Source organism: Echeneis naucrates, chromosome 22 (genome assembly GCF_900963305.1).
Source record: "Echeneis naucrates chromosome 22, fEcheNa1.1, whole genome shotgun sequence".
Classification (NCBI taxonomy): domain Eukaryota; kingdom Metazoa; phylum Chordata; class Actinopteri; order Carangiformes; family Echeneidae; genus Echeneis; species Echeneis naucrates.
The window spans coordinates 10,058,997-10,081,955 of NC_042532.1; the positions used below are offsets into that span (position 1 = coordinate 10,058,997).

The 22,959-nt window shown below is 42.1% G+C and overlaps 1 protein-coding gene across 14 annotated transcripts; it reads right to left on the reverse strand.

Annotated features, from left to right (window-relative positions):
• Positions 1-402: 402 nt before the first annotated feature.
• LOC115035766 (G patch domain-containing protein 2-like) lies at positions 403-22,599 on the reverse strand. 14 transcript variants are annotated; one of them, XM_029493764.1, is made up of 13 exons: positions 21,956-22,538; positions 20,907-21,572; positions 15,791-15,852; positions 14,939-15,097; positions 14,411-14,490; positions 14,247-14,311; positions 14,099-14,138; positions 13,929-13,998; positions 9,483-9,568; positions 7,197-7,259; positions 6,396-6,480; positions 4,350-4,387; positions 3,840-3,902 (listed from the first exon to the last, which is right to left on the reverse strand). In XM_029493764.1, exons 2-11 carry the CDS (start codon positions 21,566-21,568, stop codon positions 6,403-6,405), a joined length of 1,365 nt encoding a protein of 454 aa, XP_029349624.1. In that variant the 5' UTR covers positions 21,569-21,572; positions 21,956-22,538; the 3' UTR covers positions 3,840-3,902; positions 4,350-4,387; positions 6,396-6,402. The 14 variants fall into 14 exon arrangements, 12 of the variants coding, with proteins under 12 accessions (XP_029349618.1, XP_029349617.1, XP_029349616.1 ...); XM_029493765.1 differs by lacking the exon at positions 4,350-4,387 and having other exon boundaries at positions 3,777-3,902; XR_003840364.1 differs by lacking the exon at positions 4,350-4,387 and having other exon boundaries at positions 3,885-3,902; positions 6,396-6,476.
• Between the last annotated feature and the right edge of the window lie 360 nt (positions 22,600-22,959).

The window sequence follows — 22,959 nt, forward strand, 5'->3', positions numbered from 1 at the left end:
TCACAATAACATTTGTATTCAGAAGGTTCTCTGTCAAATCCTGTGGGGATTGTGTCAGTCCATTGTGAAATATATTCTTCGACTGCAGCTAACAATGATTATTATCAATTATTTCACCTGCAAATGAATGAAAATCCACATCATTGATGAAGACCAAACCGATAAACTCATGCTTGCATAGTTCCACTTGCAAGTACTCGCTCAAAGTACAATATATGTTTCATTTTGTTTGATCATCTGATTGATTGTTAAACCATTGTTTCATGATTTAGGTACCTACAAATGGGCAATAGAGCATCTGAGAACAGCTATCAAAGTAAAAATACTTGAAGAGCAATGTACTCCAGTAACTATCATTTGAACGATCAATTAAAAGCACGTACGCCTTTCACACCATCATGATGGCCACGATGCATTTATTGCACAAATTCAGTATTTGAAACAGACACAAGAATTTTTTTTTTTTTTCTAATACTAAGTGGTAGACTGATCATACCATCACCTATTGTATCACACGAGGGCAAGACGGTACATATATACACAAATGACAGAAGAAGACATACACTTTTAAACAATGTTAAACAACTTCTTATCCATAATACTTGAAAATTATTTCCATGGAGTGTATTCATAAGCAAGGTATTGTCCTCATACGGACAATTATTTTGATGCAGAGAAATTGAGCTACTGCATAAATGCTGCACTGCAGGTTTGATTGAATTTTACTATTGTCATGTTTCTAACATCTCATGACACCGTGCAGGCTTTCTAAGGAGGAATAATCCTCTTTAGATCATTTGCAAAGCAATTAGGCATGCCGCCACTGCTATTAAATATAAAGATAACAGCCTATGAGATAAGATGGTATTTGTACCACATATCAAATGTGGTTAGCTGTCTAAGCGCCCTGATATCAGGGAGATATATTTAAACCCTTGTAAATGAAATTTAAAAAATGATAGTAAAAATTAGAGAGACATATCTACTGTACTATCTATCATGATAATCAATTCATTAATTTAATGTCTTCGGACCTAAATCCTCAATTAATGGACCTATAATTATGCATCACATAAATACTACACATTTTATACAGTGCAATCACTTTAAGTGCACGGTTTCATGGATAATGTGAATTCTAGTATTCCACTGAACAAGGCAAATATATAAATTCTTTTAGCTGCCAAGAAAACACCAGATAATGTCAAATATATTGATCACTGCCACAAAGACAGTTGCAGAAATCCTAAGACTGCACAAGGTTGGATCTCATTGTGAGAAAGTGCCCAGATCAAACTGGATGACTCCTGAAACCCAAAGTGAGTTGAACTACAGTGACATGCAACATGCATTTGTCAGCAGGAACTAGAGAGCCTCTTTTGCATGTGTTTCTGTCATCACTACACACTACATAGCAAGAACAAACGCCACTGACAAGAAAGGAGCCACACAAAAAAAGAGAGAGTGAGAGAACTCCCTGGTGACCTATGACCCAGGGCACAAAGGGGCCGTCCTGCATGCATACAGAAGAGGTTCAAACAGAGTTTATGACTACATTATCTCTCCTCTTCCTCATCACCTCTCCACCCATCAGTGGACACTAGAAGCCACCATGCTAGAGCAGACACACCAGGCATCACTCATTCACTTCCCTCCTAGGTGCCTTTGTCAGGTGATTGCTGGCAGAAAAAGGAAAACAGATCAATACATCTCCCATGGGCATGACAGGTAATCTTTACCTGGGATGAAATATGAGTGGCACTGGCCTGGTGGATTCCTTAACTGTAGCAGGGAAATTGACTGGCTGCACGGAAGCCAAGCCCCCATTTCCTGGCCATTGGAAATTCATTTTGGGACACGCAGGCTGGCTGAGATGTCATTATGGTGACTGCTAATTACCAGGTGAGGGGTTTCCCTCTTCCTGCTAATGGAACTGCATCTAAGCGGATGTGTCTTCCTCCCCTGTCAATGCTTTGGCTCCAAAACAGACTGACGGATAAGGCTGCAGTGGGAAGCTCTCCTTAAAACACTACACAGTCAATACTTGTCATCCTGTTCAGGGGCACATGTCTTAAAAAAGCCATCAATGTATTTATCAAAAGCCTCTTTTTTTCTAATTGGGAACCTCAGCATGTGTTACCTCAATCAATCAGCTGTGTATTCCTGGTGTTGAAAGAGCCCACAGTGCTGCTGGACCTGCTGGTCAAGCTGCAGCAGGAGTTGACTGGGAGGAAGGGGGGTTGGGGCGCTCTCTGCCTCAACACTTTGACTGATTCCTATGGCAGGATGTCTTGTGTGAGGCATCCATTTAGACGAGTGTGCACACACAGCATTTATAAATGTCATCCCTGGCCAACATGATCACATAAAGCCTTCTCAGACGGATTATTGCAGACATATAACTCATGTTAATTGGCAAATCTCATTCTACTGAATGTGATTCTTCTCTTAAATAAGGCTTTAAAGTGTCAGAAAAGACATGCGATAGGTGGCTGATGATTATGCAGTTCATTTCACTTAAAAGATCCTGTGATTGTTAGAGGGAAGTGTGTACCTGTTCCTTCAGGAGCGCTTTCAATGCACCAGATTTTTTTAAATAAGGTACTCTCCTGTTTCTCTTCAGGTGAACATTTTATTGCACCTGATGAAGACACTACTGCTGAGATAATTTGGTGGTATGTAGTTCTTGTGCATCTTTTGAAGCCTACACTTATCAAGTCCATGTCCTTTGACTCATAAAAATGCTTCTTTTTCTTTTCTTTTTTTTTAATACTGCTTGTTTACCAGCTTGCTGTGAACTGTTATGTTTGATCTCACTGTATGCTGCCATTGATCTTTTAATGCATCTGATGCTGAGGGAGCCAGGGAAATGTATACCCCAAGGGTAAGTGAAAATACCGTGTACAACTCTCCTCTACTGTCTCCAACAGCTCCTCCAAGCCCCTCTCTGCTGGCTCTCATCTTCTCTCTGCACAGCTCCAAAAGCAATGCATCCACCACTACTGAAAAACAGGCTGTTCAAACAAATTTTGCAGCTGGCTTTGACCTTAAATACGTTTGGGGGAAATTTGAATATGGAAGGTAAGCTGGAAAGAACAGAGGTGGCCCTCCATGGACTGCAACTACATTCCCTCTGTGTTGTGCTAATGAGCACCTTTGTACAAACTGTAGCTTGTAATAGGAGACCTGGATTTTGTGTGGCTCTCTACTGCTGGTGTCCCCACTGAAACAGCATGGCCGCATGTGGTAGCTAAACATTTTGATGCTCTTCTGTTACCGAGCTGGCGACATGCTGCAGCACAGCTATTGGTAGCTGCTTCCTCTGTCCAGCAGCCGCCCGGCCTCACCTGACCATCCTCCCAGATTTCCCCCTGACAAATGCTGTGCAACAACAGTAGGCATAATTGTTGGATTGTGTGGTAGCAGGTGGCCTGGAGACCGTCAGTGGAAACAGGAGGAGCTACAGAGTCTTGAGTTAAACGAGGAACCTCTTGATGCTGCAATCCTCTTTGAGGAGATGACGGAGGGCTTAACAAGGCTTGATTGCATTAACATTTGTCATACTTATTATACAACCTGAAAAGACTGGATCAAGCTGTAACATGCTGATTTGAGTACCGTAGTAATGATGTGCTTTGTATTTTGTCTTTGTGATAGATTTTGCAGCAAGAGGAGATGAAGCCTTTTCTCAGGCACAACGCATTTCCTTTTGACATGTTCTTCCAGGCTTGGGTGCTTGCCCAGTGTTCAGGTATCCTCATGGTCCTGCTGGGGCAAAGTCTCAGGCAGCACAGAAGACTGCGAGCATGCTGAACTTGCTGCCCCTGCAGCCTCTGAGGTTGAGGTGTTGGCGGCTCCCTGTGCCTCCTCTCTCTGATGATCCTTATAAAATGGATTGTTAGCTGAGGAGAGAAAAGGAAAGCATGTATCATATTCTTGACATATAAGACAACAAAAAGAACATCGTAAAAGATACTTACATAGATCACATTTTTCTTCACTGTTCCCATGGACTGCGTCTCAAATAAAAATTAAATTTAGTCCACCGCTCAGGGATCTGTCCATATTTTAGGTATACTGAAATAAAACTTTGAAGCAATCCTCTTCTAATAGGTTAAATATTAATGAGGTTTTGGTCAAGTGAGCCAAATCCAATTTGGCCCCATATGACTTGTGGACATGGTTATTAAAAGGCCAATCTGTGCTGCTCCTATGGCTTAACTCGCCCCCCCCACCCCACCCCAGTTATGCTGTGAGAAGCTGTATGTTTTTAACTCCATTCATCACACGTTCACATCACACTGACTGCCTACCTTCTAAAGATCCTCTTTTCTCTTGATCTCACTCACCTTTAAAGCTTTTTGTCTCTGTGAATGAAGAGAAATATCTAAAAGAGAAACAGGGCCAATTTTCACAAAAGAAAGAGTAAATCTAAAACAATTGCGCTCCCTAACGTGGTTTCCTGCTTTTCAGCCTCATGTTGATAGTAAATCTTTCTCGACCCGCTCCCTCAAAAAGTTGCGGTGGTCACATAAGACATTTGTGAGGCAGTCCCAGAGCAGAGGACAAGGGAACAAGAAGTGACATTGTGGCTCTGGGCTGTCTCAAAGGATTAGGCATTACAACATTCACTGGCATGTGCTTTTTCTCATTCCCATTATATCTGCTTGTGCCTCTTTCCAGATGACTTCTTCCCCAAACTGATCCGGCGGGCACAATAATTGATTAATATTTCTTGAGGGAACGATGGCTAACTGTTGCTAAGGTTATACTCAAACACTCAGGTTAAACATAGTCAAAAGACCTGGATCAAAATTCAGGGGTTTTCATTTCTGACTGACACAAAGAAATGGCCATGAGATTTAGTTTGAGAGTTTGTCAACATGAACAGGGCACACCACGTTGCAGCCTCAATCCTAAGGTCACGATCATGATAAACTATTAATCGAAACACTTGAATGCTTAAATATGATAATAATATATATATATATATACATAATAATATTCTGACACCTAATCATATAATTTCCAATAAAGGATGAAGGTATGTGAAAATGCCAATATCATTATGTAATATTCTCAATTACAAGTGAATTTCCTGCAATCAAAATCTTAACTGCTCGTGTGACTGATAGAGTATATATATATGACATTTTTACATTGTTCTGCTCCTTTGATGAAACTTCATGTTTTTATTTAAATAGTAATTTCACCATATAAATTATATTATTTTATAGTTATTAGTGTTACTATAGCTGACAGAATAATGTAATAACGTAATGCAATTAAGTAAGATGAAATATTAAGTGGTATGAAATCAAATTTATCCATACATGAACTTCAAAATCATACTCATGTACATACTCAGAACACGAGCAGGTGTACTTAATGCCCATCACTGATGGGGTTGTAGCTAAATAGGAGCAGCATACAAATTATTCAAATTATATTATCTTTCAAAATTATGTGCAAAAGAGATTTTTTTTTTTAATAATGAAAGTGAATTGCCTGCTTGACTGCAAGATAAAATATTATCTAAGATAAAAGATAAATTAAAAGACGATAATACCTTGACCTACCCTCATCAGGTTTTACATCAAGGTCAGTAAAGATATTACACCTCAAAGGTTTTGTGTCAGTGGCAGAATTACAGTACGTGCATTTGTTGTGGGTGATAATAGGCGGTTGAATGGAACCATCTTACAATCTTAATAAGCTCGCATGTGATGCTCTCTAAAAACAATCATTCCAGGCCTTCCTGGAGCACTCCCCTTCCTCCTGTTTATTAATCAGCTAATTACACATTGACAGTAATGGGTCCGCTGATTCCCACACTTAAATGAACAGGGTTGAATAGCTCTTTAATGATTAGCCTTTGTGTTTCTCTCTCCTTCTCGCTCTCATGTACGCATGCAGACAAACAGATACACACACACACACACACACACACACTCAAGCATACACACACATCCTACTCTTTTCACAATTGAACAGGACATTTAAATCAGATGCACCTGACAGACTCAGCTGCTAAAAACAAATCTGTTGCCACAAAAAAGAAACCAAACAGAAAACAATTACAGTGAGTTACAAAGGCAGCAGGTTCGTGGTTGCACAACATCAACCTGTATGGGTTTCAGTGTTAAGCTAAGCCTCCAGCAATAGCAAAAACCCACCATGAAAGTTTGGTGGAGCAGTGCAGGCAGGTGCAGGTGGACACAGAGGAGATGTGGAGATGTGGGGGTGGGGGTGGGGGGGGGTGAAGGACGCGAGCAGGGTGTGGAGTGGAGCTGGAGAGGGCAAAATAGTGCGGTGGGCTGCATTTCTGTCAGCAAAAGTGATGGCTGAGTGGTAGTGTTATTTGTCTTGTGCTGCCACACGGCCCTCACACCAACCTGGGCATTAATGAGAGGGGGCCGGACCGCCGGGCAGGAACACGGCAGGCCTCCGACGCAAGTGATCTGTCACGCAGCCATCTTGCTTGGGCAAGGAGACACATGAAGACAGAGGGGAGAGGAGAGGCGGTAAGGCTGACCAAGGGGCTGGCCTCTACATGGGCACCCTCATGTGGCACTTACCAGCACACAGAGATAACACTTGCAGCCTGACAAGGTTAATCAAACTGAATTCAATCCCACATATCTACCCCTAACTCTTAACTCTTCTGGCACACTGAATAAGTTCAGGTTTGGGTCTATTGCCTTCATCCCTTTATAGAGATAAAGATGAAGGGCATCACAGGAGGCAGGAGGGGGAAGGGCTAAAATTGCAATAATTAATTAGTCTGTGTGAGACCAGCCAAAGCTATTAAAATCCATCAGATTTCTTACATTTACTGATTCTTCTCTGTCATTCATGCCTTAAAAATAATTTACCCCAAAACTGTGGCAAGAGTAGAATCGTGGCATTTTCATTTTTGATAACGTGATGTTGAGAATTCACTAATCAGCCATCATTCAAATCAGTTTTCTGAAAGGATTTACAAATTATGGACAAATTCAAATAAATCCACCTTAAATGATTAATAATTTAAAGATTTTATAAAACATAAAAGTAAGAGCTGGCATGCTTTGTTCTACTTCAAGTAGGAATAGTTGGATTGAGTTGGATTTCTGGATTGATATGGCGGTGAGAAAAGTAGAAAATGGACAATTTAAGGCTGAGAAATGGAGTGGTCATCTAATCCAAACAGATACCTGGCTTGATAAGTTGTTGTGTTTCTTTTTTTCACAGCCAGCTTCGGCACTGCCGCGGAAGTGCTAAAAGGGTAAAGAAAAAAGACAAAGCAACAGCTGGGTACCGCCTCAGTAATTCCCCATGGAGCCCTGGAAGACACCTCGAGCCGCCAACCATTTTCACTCCTGATTACAGAGTTTCAAATCAACCACTAACACATACAACAATCCACTTCCTTTGGCCAACTCAAACAAAGTCTCAGCTGTCGTGTTCACTAAGAACGACGCTGCAAGTCATGTCTCCCTCTCTACTAAATGCGGAAAACTACTTTTCCATGCAAGCAATATGTTTACCAGAAAACAACTCCACGCAGCAAATCACTGAATCAGATTTTCTTTCCGTGCACATTTATGTCAGAATGGCAACGAACCAAAATCTGTACACAGAGTGTAAAAGCTTGTCAGAGTGAATGTGCATCTCCTGGCGGTGGTGAGATTACTGAGGAGAGACATGGTGCAGCAGGCTGCCAAAGTAAAGATTTATATAGAGCAGTTGCAGCTGCAGAAACTGACATTGGATGACATGGGATGCATGATAAATCACAGTGGACAGGAGGCATTCGACTCAAGAAGCAGGAAAACACTGTGAAAAGGCTTGAGATCGTATGTGCCGATCCAGGACAGAAAACAGATAATCCTTAGGTCACTTGTTCATAAAACACAATAAAATATCAATGCATATGGCATCATAGGCAATGGAAAAACATAAAAAATATTCAGTATTTATGACAGAACAGACATTGTTGCTTTAGCTGTAGTTTGCTGCCTCTACATAGAAAACAACAATCAGTTTTTTTCATATTTTCATATTTAAAAACATGTTTCCTTGACAACAGACTGCGGATCTGTTAACTGTCAGGAAACAGAGGGATGTCCCTTGTTTTGCATGCTGAATATGTGGGGTCCTCAAAGGTCGGGGGTGAATCCTTTTTTTACTTTTATGGGAAGTGGCTCGGCGCTGGGGAGGTGAAGGACAGCATTGCTGGCCATTCCATCACTCAGTGCAATAAATGGATGCAATCTGTATCCAAGTAAAGCATTGGCTGTTTTTAAATTCCACCTCTTTTATCCAAATGAATGATGGGCCCTGGTACAGTGCACTGTATGGCAATATTAATATACATCAGAGGCCTGCACCCCTCACTAAATCAGGCAACCACTAGCATTTGTTATTTAAATGCCAAACAGCAGCTGCAAGAATGAAGCATGGAAAGGAGATGCAGAGGAAAAGGTGGACAAACCAATTCAGATTTCAATCCAGCACAGACACAAGGCCCTGAGCCATCAGTGTAATGAAAAAAGGCAGCTCTACTGGTCTAAACATGCACAATGGCTGCTGCTTGAACTAGAAAGCTACTAATATAACACATTTCAATCTAACTCTCAACTCACCAAATATTTTACATTCAGTCATTCCGGTAGAGTTACAAAAACATGTTAACATGCTAGGTATAGCATGCAAACATGCTCAAGAGGCTCGTTGTGATGTTTCCATTTCATTATCCATTAAAACAGCTATTAAAAACATATCTAATTTTACTTCCTGATCTGGATCAGGCCTTATACTCTGCCCAAGACCACAGCAACAAATTAGACCCAGATTTAGGAGGTTTTTTTTTAGTTTATTGTGCACTAAAATTTGTAACTAGAAGATGGACTGGTTAGTCTAGTTTGTAAGTAATTATTTGTTTTCAGCCTGTAATCGGCCATGGCTGACCCAGTGTGCTAATGCGAACTCCTGCTCTCTGCTTATGAGGCTTTGGTGACCAGTGAAGGAGAATCAGGACAGTCAGAGGCTAGCAGGAATAACTAAACAGTAAGCATCTTTTATTTAACTATGTTGTCTGTTGGGTCACAACTGGTAGTGTCTGACACAGTGCTGCTACTTTAGTAACTTTAGAAGCTGTCTGAATCAGTAAGTATGAGACTGTCTTGGTGAAAATGTTCCAGCACGGCATTTACTGTTCATTACCATCACGATGTCCTGTATTATATATAAAAAAAAAACAACAACACATGGACACTTATTTTGTTTGTTTTACGATGTCTTATATATCTTCATCATCATAATTATTTGGTCATGATATTGTGACAATCCTTATGCTCAAAATTACTGACACCGTGCTGATATACCGTGTTCTGTGTGTGTGTGTGTGTGTGTATATGATGCATGTTTGAAAATGACGCCTGCAGCTTTTTCGTTGTTTTTAATATGCGGGTTTCATCAGTTTGTATGGAGGGTGTTACCTGATGTTGTGACAGACAAAGCTTCTCTTTCTTTACTCCTCCTGAGGTCTCCTGTGCATGGAAGTCCTGGGGTGACGTTAGTCCGCCTGAAGGCGGGAGAGAGGGACGGGGGGCACAAAACAAGCAGAACAACTATTACACACAAATATGATGAAGTAGCTTGCACAATGCAAAAATATACATATAAAAATATTTGTAATTTCACAGACGTCAATAAATGCAAGCTCTGCAGTTTACATTTATCCTCGATGCAGAGGCTTATTTTGCCCCATCTTAATTTTTCTTCATTAATCTATGTTTTCAACAAAGAGAATATTAATGAGGAGAGGTGCTTGGGTGCATGTGGCTGAGTCACTGAAGAGTTCACATGAACAAATTACACCTGCTCTGGGCCTCCTGTGTCATATGTCAGGAGCCCTGAAATAGGAAAAGCCCCCCCCACCAGCTTAATAGCCCTGTCTTCAGAGATGTAAAGTTAAGGTCAAGGTCCGTTTCATCAGTGGGGGGGGGGACCAGCTGATGTGATTCCATGCAGTGTATGTTTGTATATGGTGGGAGTGAAAAGGGTAAAATGTAGCATGTGAGGAAGCTACAGTTAGACACAATGGCAACCCGAATGACTGAAGCTACGATCATGCAGATTTTTGTTGCTCTGCTGAGAACTTTAAGAATAAAATGGCATGCTGTTTGAACAGGCTAATAAACATATCCAATAAAAAAAAAAAAAAAAAAAACATTCTTCATTCCTGATTGCCAAACAACGGCGGACCGTACATGAGACAGCTCCTTGTTAACCAGCATGGCTTGTCTCAGACTGCAGGCTGCATAAAGCTCTCAACCCTAACCCAGAACATGCTACAATAAGGCCCTGTCAGGGCAGCCTCTTAACAGGCAGCATGTTCCATGACCTTAGCACCCATAAATCACATGACGGGTGTGCAGCCATGGGATGTTGAGAGCTGTGCAGGGCACACTGAGCGAAGTCTCTATGTTGTATAATCAATAGATATAAAAATAAATGGCCTGGCCGTTATTCTCTCCCTGCTACCCCTCTATAATAAAATCCCAGTAATGCATATTTCATTTACTTTTATACTTATTGATTAGCTGTACTCCAGTTAGTAAATCACGCGCCTATCGATCCCTCAATCGTACCTCTGTCGGACAGCACATAACCAGCCATTTGCGCCCCTGATAAAGAGCTCAGGCATTGAACTCCCCACAGTAAATCTTTGCAAACTAACTTTTTAATTCCAAAATCAATCTGCGTTTAAACGTTGCATTATTTCATGAGGCACACCTGTGGTATTAAAAGTAATACCCTGATGCATTTGGTCTTAATGTGTGGAGGTCCATCCCTCTATTACTTCCCTCATTACACAGAGGCCAAGGCTCTAAAGGGCCCCAGCAACCTGGAGGGAGACGAGGACCCTCCCCTGCCACAGAGAGCTCCGGGGCCACTCGTAGCCCACTGAGACACTAAGCACAATGCAAATCAGACATAAGAATACCATCAGTTGGCTCATTAACCAAGACAAAACGCCACCATACATCTCAGAGAAGAACCCAAAGGCTTTTACAAAGCAACTGACACGGCTCAGTATAAAACTGGAAGAAGTGGCCAAAAAAAAAATACACAGTACCGTTTTTATTATTTAACATCTGATACTGCAACACTTTTAACAACTTGACAGATGTTGGCCTGTTTTTACAGCCCTAAATATACAGAAACTGTGGTGAGAAAACAAAGATTGACTTAGAGGCAGTGAGTGATGGGAAAACACATAATTTGTAACGAAGATGAGTAACAACAACTAAGCTCTATCAAAGACACAAGGACACAGAGGAAAAAGTCTCCAAGATGGATTTTTCAGGTCATATGAGACACTTTTAAATGCAAAACCATCCCTTAGGGTACAAAGTAAAACAGCACTGACACAGGGTCAATTGTAATTTTGGTGCCCACATCCAAAGGCAAATATATCAATTAAAAATAATAAATCAAAAGAGGAGTGAAGAGTCACAGTTACAAAATGGCCATCTATTTTCATTAGGGATACATGGTGCTTCAGGTGTGAGCAGGATCTCAAGATTAATAGAGGTATTCAAATGAATCAGAAAGGATTAGGGTCTCCAGGGAACATAATCAATACCTCCAAATCAATAATCAATAGGCCACTCACACCAATATACTAACTGCTGACACTGAGATCTCACAATTAAAATGAAAACTGGGAAGGGAGTGGCGTAAGACTATGATTTATCTCACAGCACAAGTGTCATTTAGCAATAAATAAGTCGATAGATAAAGGCGGCTGCTGCCCGGCTCAGGTGGGAGGCAGTTATGCATTTTAACGTGGCCACCGTCCCCGAGCATTACAGCCAAATCCCACAAAGCATCGCGCCTATTCAAGCACCGACACCAGGATAAACAGCATGCAACCCCATACAGCCTTTATCACTTAACATCAAATCTCTGATTGTTGCCGTCAGCCCGTACCAAACAGGAGATGACAGCTTTTATTAATACAATATCATTTCAACCTGGCACCAGTACAAGATTAATGTTTACACTCTGCCCACAGAGAAAACACTTTTCTCTCAAGGGTGTTTGGAAACAAACAAAACAAAACAAAACCAAAAAAAAAAAAAAAAAAAAAAAAAGTCAGATGTGCTGGAGCTTGGTTCAAGAAAAATCAATCAGGCGGGTGAGATGTTCAAAGGAATGAAAATGTAGTGAAGTGAAATCAAGAGTGGGCATTAAAAAGTTTGTTAAAAGAAATAATTATTGCATTCTTTGTGGCCATGCAAAGTAAATTTCCTAACTGCCTGGTGTTGTGTTTTGCTGGAAGTGGAGGGAAGTAAATGGGTGCTGTGCGTGGAGCTGGGTCGTGAGGACAGAGCAGACGTCTCACTGGAGAGTGGATTTGAGCAGCTTTGGGAGATAGATTCAGCTTGTGCCATCCAACGGGACACATCAGAAGCCCCTCTCGTCAATCCCCCCTCTCTCCCTCATTCATTTGGGAGTATGATTTATACTTTTTGAAGTGAAGGGTCTTGAATCCCACTATAAAGGAATTAAGAGGTCTCCCCTGAGTCTGCCATTCAAATGAGAGCATGGCAGGGATATGAGGGCTTTTTAATAGAGAGAAATTAGTATTCACAATGCCTCAAACTGCAATCTGAAGGAACCTTTCAGGTGGAGAAGAAAGGGCCAGTTTAGAAAAGAAAGCCCTAAGAAGTCGGGGGCTTTTCATAGCAGTTGTGTTTTTGCCCCTCATCAAGGAGTGCTGGAGCGTTCTGTGAAATAACCCAAGAGAGAGGGCGGAAAAAGTGTGTGCGTGTGTGTGAAACGAAATTAAGAATGCACCATAAATAGGCAGAGTGGAAACAATACAACGAGGAGCCCCACAGTCTTGAGGCCAAGGGGGCTGCTCAGCTCCTCAATAGTCCCCCATGCAGATCCAACAGTTCTGGGGATGACTGGGAGCGGTGTGACGCTTTGACAAACATCTTCTGGATAAACCCTTTTTTTCTCATGTTTTTGTGCAGTCCCAGAAATATAGGGATTTGAACTGCATTACGACTGTCAGCACATAGTATGTTTCTAGTTGAGAGCAGCGACCTTGAAAACTACTGACATCCCGGAAACCCACCAGCCTCTGCAGTCATGACATGTTTCTGAAGTGTGAAATAAAAACATGTTCTTTCTGTATGGTGTTAAACATTCTTCAGTCTAGCTATATTAGCTATTAACTTAGTAACTAAGTAATGCCTGCAGGTAGAACTCACCAGCAGACAAAACTAAAATAGGTACATAATGTGAAAACATTCAATATTTCTTTGTGGCCTTCATAAATGAAAAGGTATTCATTTATGAAGGCATTAAAGTGAATGGGAAAGTGTGTATAAAAAAAGGTTCAGTCTGAAAATATTATTATTTCTACACGTACACAATTTGTTTGAGTGACATCCCAAACAAAGGAACTGAAAACAATGCCAATGCAATGGATTAAGAGGAGTGTTGTCCTTTACAACATATGTCTACTGCAGATAACATGCACCAAGCACAAAAACAAAATCTTTCTATAGCACATTCGCAATTTGCATGTTTTAGCTTCGAAACTGAGCGAACAATTCATTTCTTTAAAGTCACTGAAACAAATATTTGGGAGAGAGTTCCCCTCCATTACGCCTTGATCTAATTTTAAAAGAGGAAGGAGATGATTTGGACCCACAGCCCACTGAATGTAGCTGCCCACACAGTCTCTCAGGCATTATTTTAGCATAGATTACTTTTGTTAACAGTGACCTATGTTGTGCCACTGATTCATTTAAGTGACTTGGCCACAGAATTGTCTATCAATATATTGAGCTTTGATTGAAAAGGCTGGTGTCTCCAATAGGCCCTTGAGAGGATGCTTTATTTACCGTGGCATCAACTACCTGTTTCTGCAGATTGAGGAGGAAGATCTGAGATGGGAGCTCTCTGACCCCGTGTCAATAGGACACATGGCTAATGGGCACAAAGGGTTGAAAGTATTGGTAACATTTAGGTTCTGAAATTTGAATAAACTGGTGTCAAAGACATAATACGGCTTGGAAAAATTACATACCTGGCTACGCTCTCGTTTTCCAACAGAAGGCAGCCAAAAGCTAAAAGGAAATGTTCACAGGATAATTACTGGACACAAAACGATGATGGAAACAGATGGACTTAATACCAGAAGAGCGCTTGATAATGTTTGAAACTGTATGTCTTACTCTCTCTGGTAAGGATCCTGGGAGAAATGTCTCAGTCTCTCTACAAATACTGGCATGCTGTTGGTCTGATACAAAATCAAATACACGCAGCAAGAAACAGAAATAAATACGGAGTTTCAGCAGCTGCATGTGCACTGATGTGAGAGATACAAGTTGGCTTTAACCTTGCTGGGAATCCTCCTCCTATCCTTCCTGATGCAGCAGGCAGCAGAACCAGGCAGCTGTTTAAGACGTGAATGATACCCTGCAACAGCAACAAAAACACATTTATTTTCTACTGTTGCAAACTGCTCAGATATCATTTAATCATTCATGTGGGGAAAAAAGGGTGAGGAAAATACGCACAGCAAGGCAAACTTAATTTACTGTATATGCGCGTAAGAAAGCCCAATGTGATTTCACAAACACCAAACTCATCCTCTGGCTTTATCTGTCAGGAAGACAAGACAAGACCAGTAACATTTGACCTTAGCAGGTCACCTTGGCTCATGCCCTCTCAGGAATATATAACATACAGTTTATTATAATGGTTCTTAAATAAATAAAAATAACTTTAGCAAAGTGGAAGCTAATGCAGTAAGCAAGGGCAAGTGGTTTCTGCTCTTATTCAGCAGGATAAAAAAGGAATCGGTCAATCCAGGACTGTTGTGAAGAGGAATTTGAGTCTAAAGGACAAGACGATCCTCCATTACTTCTCTGAGAGGGCCGGGCAGGTTGCAGAAAGGTGGCTGATGGGCGATTATCATCAAGTGAAAGCTGACTGTCTGAGTCCCAGTTAGGCAACAAACCAGCCACGCCTGTCCCAGCTCCACAGTCCCCTTCGAAGAACCAGTCGCTCTGCTCATCATCACCTACACACAGCGACAGGGAAGATGTTTCACATCACTGTGGAAAGTTTTTGTGATATTTTTACCCAACATAGTTTTTCAAATTTCCAAAATTTGAAATTGCACTGTTGCACTATACCTCACCCACTCTGCACTCCACTGCAGTGCCAACACGTATAAATTGTATTTAGTAGTGCAATTGCATCTCCTGTTAAAATGCAGCAGCGCTGTAAAATTGCTGTTTCCAAAAACCAAGTTGGTGCACTTTCAACCACAGCACTGTTTGAGGACAGCCAGCTCTTCTCAGACCTGTCACTCAGCAAGGCGCACGCAGGAACCATGCCTCTCACAGTCAAGGTGTAGTGACAACTGTTAAATCAGAGGCCGCCTGGCCCCACCATGGCTAATGAGATTAGCAAAGGCTTCAGCGCTCATTAACACGACATGACAACGTCTTATTAGAGTCGCCTGGGTGCCCAGCAACCAGTCCATTGTATCAAAACCTCCCTCTCTAGGTCCAGCACTCCCTCAGAGTCCAGGGGGACATTGTCCGAATCTGACAACTCCTCGTCTTCCTTTGCACAATTAAAAGCTTGCTTGTGACGTTTATTTACTCAAAAATACATTCAGGTGTTTGCCTGCTCGGTTTAGTGGCAAAGAGTTGCTGAAGTTGCTGCACTGTATGTTCAAAGTGTTGTTGTGCTTTTTATGAAATACCTTGTCTTCCTTCGTCATTGGTGAAAAGACCAGGGTCACTGCTGCATGTACTGCTGGTCTCACTGCAGAGAAAAAAAAGGGAAAAATATCATTGTGAAAGACTACAGCTGACCTGTTTTTTAAACCTCACTGGCATCTGAGAACGGAGAGCTCTGTTTCGATTTGTCATCTGAAGCCTGATGGGTGCTTTAGGTCAGACCATGCTATAGCATCTGAAAAGTGAACAATGTAAATCAAAACTTTACATGGCCCTGAATGTCAATATTTAGCATGTAGCTATCAGTAATGAATATAATGAAGAGGTCTGGAGCTAGAGGTCGACATAAATGGAAATGACACGAAAAGACACCGCACTGTGTTTTCCCTTGTTGCGATGGCAAACACAAAGGCATGAAGAGAGACTCTGATCGAAGCCACTGAGTGACATGCACAATCTAATTGAATATCCTCCGCTGTCAGCTCCAATCTAATCTGGCCTGTGTTGTGGAGGATGACAGGAGAGCGAAACACATTCCCCTGCCTGCCCCGCCTTCTGGGTGTGCCCTACACACTGAGCAGCCCACAGACGTGCTGCTTCCGCTCAACAACTGGCCAACATCTGCTGTGTGGGCTGCTGCTTCTTATTGCCCAGCCCGCTCTGTCGCTGCTCCTCTTCACACCCTCAGGCGACCCCGGTTACATTCCCCTCCGTACCCTCTGTGCCTTGTCAGTTCACCCAGACCACTCTCGGCTTCTCTGCCTTTCTCACACCTCAGTCACCTTGGACTGGGACCCCTGAACATGTCAAGGTCACAGGGGGTGGGCGAGGGTGGGGCGGAAGAGATGAAGATGGAGAGCTCAAATATTGACTTCTTCATTCTGGAAGTACACCAAGTTGTCAGACTGCTGTCAATGTTTGCTTTAAATGAATGAAACAAATACATGTATTTATCTTTTCATGAATATTTTTGTATTTCCGAAAGCACTTTTCTAAAAGCCAATTACTTTAAGGAACAAGGTTATATTCATTGTAAATGGGTCCTCTACTAGTAAATAGTAATAAAAAATAGTCCACAAAAAAAAAAGACAATTTCATCCTGATAGTTTAGTGCTTGCCAGTCTAAACTAGTTAAGGTTAAACTAGACAACCTTTTTTGTAGATTTATATATTTGTGACCTGAATTATTGCTTTTTGTCCTGTGCACTGGGCCTGTGGTTGATTCCAGTTGTGTTTACTAAGCATTGAGAGATGTACACAGACCACCCTTACCCTTTAAATAAAGCAAGTTGTCATTGAAACTATTTCATGAGAGAGAGGGATCTTCTTCACTGCTTTCCATTTTGCCTCCTGTCTATCTTTGCTGACCTTGCTTATGGGAAAAAGCTTGAGGGTCAGATATGCGCTGATACCATGCTTTGCCATATTGCTCAGGCCTGCCAGTGACGAGAGGATCAGAAAACTGTCCGCCCAGCCTGCACGCCTTCCTGGCCAGATGGTCCTGCATCATCTCCCCTCTCATCCTCAAGAAGCAGATGTGAGAGGGAGCAGGCCTCTCCGGGGAATCTGGAAGATGTCTTGCCTAGCTGAGAAATCCTAGACTGTCCCTCCGCCCCCAGTCCCACCCCCCTCTGCCAGCACTCTCTCCAGACTGATTCCCCAGGCCTCTCCTCAGCTGTACCCTACCTCTGGACACATTGACTGGCATCTGGAGCACACAACACTCCAACATCAGTGGAGGGCACAGCTAAAGCGCTACAATAAGCAATAACGACCTTTTGGGTTTTAGCCTTCCTTTCACGACCTTCCTTTGAAATTAGTTAAACATCAATGGCAGCATCGCATCTTAGACCCTTTTCTGAGAACAAAAATGTGGTTTCTTCTTATTAGAGAGATGCAAAGTTGTAAAAAGAATCACAGGTATAAACAATTAATTAGAAACACCCATTAAGTATTTATCAGTATTAAAGGTGTAATGTGATGTCGCTTGGAGCAGCACAGGGCCAATGTGAGAGCATTTCCATTAAGCACTGCCTAATTAATGGCAATGAATAATTGAGGACCCCCATTTTTCTTGGGACCAAAAAAAAAAAAAAAACACTCCCTCTGCAGCAGTGACCTTTGTCAGGAAAACATTTTAGGCAAACTTTGTCCTCACATAGTCACGAAACATCATAACAGTATCTGATTAGAGCTCACCAATCGCAGCAAGTACAAAATGGCACTTCCACGAGTCAGAACGTAAAATATTCTATTATAGATTAGGTGCCATAAAAGGGGATAAATCTTAATGAGATGAAATGCCACACATCCATGATGAAACAAAAGCAAGGGCAACAACAAACACTGCATTCCACTGTTTAAGGGCTGAACTTAACTCCTCACATGACCCTATTGTCTCTCTACAAGCCAAAGAAGTGAAGCAAAACACAGTATCCAGATGAGCACTAATCATTAGGATATAATCCTCAACTCCTGGGAGAGGCAGACCAGTTTGCACTGAGATTACAGGCTAGCCGCCATTTATTGAGCCTGGGCTCATTCTGCAGAGGAATAAAGAAGAGGCAGAGACGAAGGGGGGCAAATTGCTGATAACAATGGATCTGTGGGTTCTTCAAACAAGCTGCCCAAACCCAAATCCATGCTCTCTTCCATGGGTGTCTGATTATAAGGTTATCCCACCCTCCCTGAGCTGAAGTAATTGGATTAGTTGCAGAGATTTATGAAAATTAACTTCAGCAAATGCTGCACTGCTTCCCCAAAAACTCCTCATAGAGTTTTCAAAATATAAATTACAGCATGATAAAGCGGAGTGTGTGAGAAGCGCACACACAGGGGCTTTGTGTTTTCCTGGTGGCAGGGTTGAAATCAGCATCACCAGTAGCGGCTCACAGCTGGAGGCCGAGGCTGAGCCCGGGAGCCCGGCGTCTACCCACAGGTGAGGCCTGCTTGCTGGGCCAGCCTGGGTGCCAGGTGGCCACACTGCCGGCAGGCTGGGCCAGGTCTAATCAAGGATGTGGAGCCCAACTAGAACTACCAACATCTGCTACCCTTGCACTTGGGTGGCTGAAGGCAACACTCTGCTCAGTATGCACATAAGAGGAATGACCTTGAGCAGAGGCACGACCAGACACTCCATATGAAAAAGGTTAATAGAATGAACGGAGACCAAAGAAATTTGAGTGCTTCAAAAGACATTTCAACAGTGGCATCTGTGTCTGACATCAAATGACCGTACAGTCCCTGAGTATAAATATTGTTGGTGTACCGCTGTCAATCCCTCATCACTGCTACCATTTGTTCATATCCTTTGCCTCCACTGGGGCTTAACCATTAGATTGTTGAGCCCTTAGTACGATGTGGCAGTCTACTGAGCAGCAATCAAGAGTGTTGGCGTTGTGTAAGTGAGAAATGATTGACAGCGTGCCATGGTGTTCCCATTTATTTCTTCTCCGGAGCCGTTTTCTGTCAGAACGGCTATTGATTTTTCCATAAAGTAAGAAAACAAGTACCGTTTAGGGGCTAGGGAGGTCAGCACAAATGAAACCAGAGGATGTAAAGCCTTCTGTCTGTCCCATTACGGCTTCCCTGGAACGTCTTCTTATCATATTTTGATATAATCAACAGATCATAAGATTTCCAAGGAAAAACGGTCTGCAGGAGCGTGGTCATGTTGTTCGACCACATAAATTTATCTGTTCACAATCTTACTATAGTACTTGTTTGAGATTTTAATACCAAAACCACAAATTCACATATAATGAAAAAGAATTGCTGTTATTCATTAATATCGATTTTCTCAAAAGGTGTAAAACTAAGTAATTAAAATGTCCTTCCTGATGTTCTTTCCTTTTGTCAATTAAAGGAGTTTTTACCTTCACTAAACCGAGGATTTAAGTTCTTATTTACTAGAGTTGCACTAGTCTGAGTATACAAATTCAACATGACAAATGTAATCATGAGATACCTCTGATTCAAAGGTCCTACAGGCCTAACTTTACTTATTGCTAACTAACAAGAAAAATCCTCAGATGAAGTAAAAATAACCCAAAGTACAAGTTTATGTATTGAGATGTTTTATCACAGCGATATTGTGCTAATCGTCCCACATTACAATGTGTCATATTTTACAGATTAAAAAAAAAAAAAAAGATCCTCAATGATGCTGCAAAATGAGGAGCATTAGTGTCAAAGATCTTTGTCTACTGCTCAGTATTGAGTGTCTGTTAATATAGAAGAAGCATACATGATGACTGAGGTGACTGAATTATTTCTCCATCTCAATCTGCTCCTTTTTCAAACACTACACTGTAATATTCCCCTCACTGTAATAAAATAATGCTGCCAGTTAAAGCCCCATTTAGTTTTTCTAAATAAAATGCACACAAGATGGTGCACTCTGGGACGCTGGGACAGGCACAGCTTTAATTACCCAGCCCGAGACAGGAATTCAATTCAAAACAAATCGATATCCCACCAAGTCACTTATTTATTTGTGACAATATTTCTCAAAAGGAAATAATGAGTTGGCAGATGCCCGGAGGCATAACTATCAAAGATCCCTCCCTGGTGATCATTTCAGCTACAGGAGATGAGGATGAAGAGACTCTATCATTCATTTTTAATGTCAACTCAATACTTTAAAGTGGAGTGGCATGATTGTGATACATTTTTTTGGTTTAGTTGAGGACACACTGAATATTGACAACTGGCTCAATGAAGACAGGCATTATAGATCATCTTAAATGTCGCCGTCTTTAATTGCTTCTGTCTGATAGTAGTTATGCCCATGACTTTTATGTTATGGGTTTAACTGCCTTGGTAACTTTCCATTTAAAGGGTAAAAAGGGCTTTTACAGTTTTGAGCTCGTTTTTCGGTATGGTTTTAATCTTGACTCTGAAACAATGACAGGGTTAACATTTGGCTTGTTGCAAAATTGTAAATTAAATGAAAGGTTCTAAAGGCTGGAAATGCTGAATTTTCACAAATAATACACCTTAAAGTTCTTTTTATGAAATGGAAACTAAATGGAAGCCAGATCGGGTCCTAACTGTGTAAAATCATTGTAATGAATTGAAAAGTTAGGTTTAACAATTATGGAACGACATGAAAATATCCTTCCTGCAATACAACATTACCCCTCAGACATGTTTTCATCGGCACCATCTCTGTGTTCCTGGGCCATCTTCCTCTTCCAGCATTCCTTTCCCATCAGCCTGGCTCCTTCATTGCATCTTTCTGCTCCCATCCAACCACCTGACCTCTTCTTCGATCCCGACAGTTGCTGCATCCTCGATGGCGTGTATCTGCGTCTCCCATCCACGCCACTGACATTTAACTTCTGCTTTAGTCTGACCGTGACACCTGAGGTCATGCGTTTGACCTTCCTTCTCCTCCTGAGTGGCCGTCCTGGATTATTTTCACTGAAGGAGTCAGACTCTGGCCAGGAGGGCTGCTTCATCCTCGCTGGGCCTCTCATGACAGAGTGCCACTGGTTGGTTGAAGTCAAATCATCAGAGTCACTACAGTTAGCCACAGAGGCAGTGATGGTCGCCGAAGAGTTCTCCCTGCAATGTTGAGCTTCGTCTAAGCTGGACTCTGAGGCCTCGATCCAGCAGCGTCTGTGCTCCGTCAGGTAGAGTGGAGACTCGCGGTTGCGCCTGCGGACTCTGCGGCGGCGGATCTGACGGCGCTGCTGCAGCGGACTCAGGACCATTTCCTCCCACAGCCCCCCAAGCTTACTCTGCTCCGAGGTCTGCTCCAGCGCAGAGACCAGGTCCTGCACCAGCTCATCCATCATCGTGCTGCAGATAGGATACATCAGAGGTAACTTTGGTGGTGTGGTGACCAACCGCTCTATCACAACAAACTGCAGGGTAGATAAGACATCTGATCTAAATGACACGAAAGAGTCACAAAGCAAGACTTCCTCATGGATGAAAAAGGCCTGCAGGATGGGTGACCTTGATTATTGATGAATTTGTCAAAATCTGATACCACCATGCAGTCATTCCACCTGAATGAAGTTTGATTTCAGATTCCACAAATGCACTCAATCATAATATATTCTAATATCATTATAGGGAATTGCATTTTATCTATATAGCTCTACAAATAATGTCTCCGGATATTGTACCCCATCTGAATGGAGTAAATTTGGTATTTTCTGAACAGTAAATATAAATACCTTGCATTATAACATCCCTTTGGCAGTGTGCTAATGGACTATAACTGCTATCGGACCAGTATTACTAAGGTGAGGCAGAGAAGAGAGAGCCATTGTCATTGCTTAAAGCAATCTCATCAGCTTTACATAGGACCTGCCTCTTCCACAATGGGCTGCTCTATTTGTGTAAATCTGTTGTTGTTGTCTTAAGTGGCAGATTTCTCGCGTCATCATCTTGCTGCATTGGTTGCATTCGGCCAGTCCTGTAAAGGTACAGCTTCTTTCCTCTGAGCAATAAAGCAGCAGCGATCTGTAGCAGCATCAAATGGAGGACTCTGTGATCACAGCGGTGGCAAATGTCCCGTCTGGGCTTCAGCAGCCGCAAAAACATCCAGAGCATCTTCAGCACAACAACAGTGTGAGGGAACAATGGCAGTGTGTGATCGCTCTGCATGCTCAGTGCAGTCTGTGTGTTACATAACAACTCACACGTGAGATCAGCACAAGGACAGTAACACATCTCTGCAGCGACACAAACTTGAACAGCGTTAAAACACCGTGTCACACACGCGCCACGCACAGCATCCACCGCAATGCTACACAATAAAAGGCGACAACCCTGTGTGTTTCCTGCACTCACCAGTCGCAGCTTGTCTTGTTTTGTTTTGCAGCACAGCTGGGACGAAGCGCGCACTTCCGCCCTGCTGACCAGCCAATCAGGTGACTCCGCCTGGCTGCGACCCTGAGGCGAAAACGGAGCCGATAAGGACCAAAAAAAAAAAAAAAAGCAGCCTGCCAAGCTGCAGATAACACAGTCAACTCTACCACTGAGCAGACAGCAGCATCACAGTCATTTAATAAGCTCATATCACTTTAATAACTGCAGATTCCCTCTAATGATCCTAAGTAAACTCCACACAACTGAAGTCACTCTGCTGTTTTATTTATAGGCTCATTTTCAGTGATGAGCTGTCAGGGAAAAATATAGAAATCTGTTGTTTGGTCTGATTTTAAGTGGGAAGGCT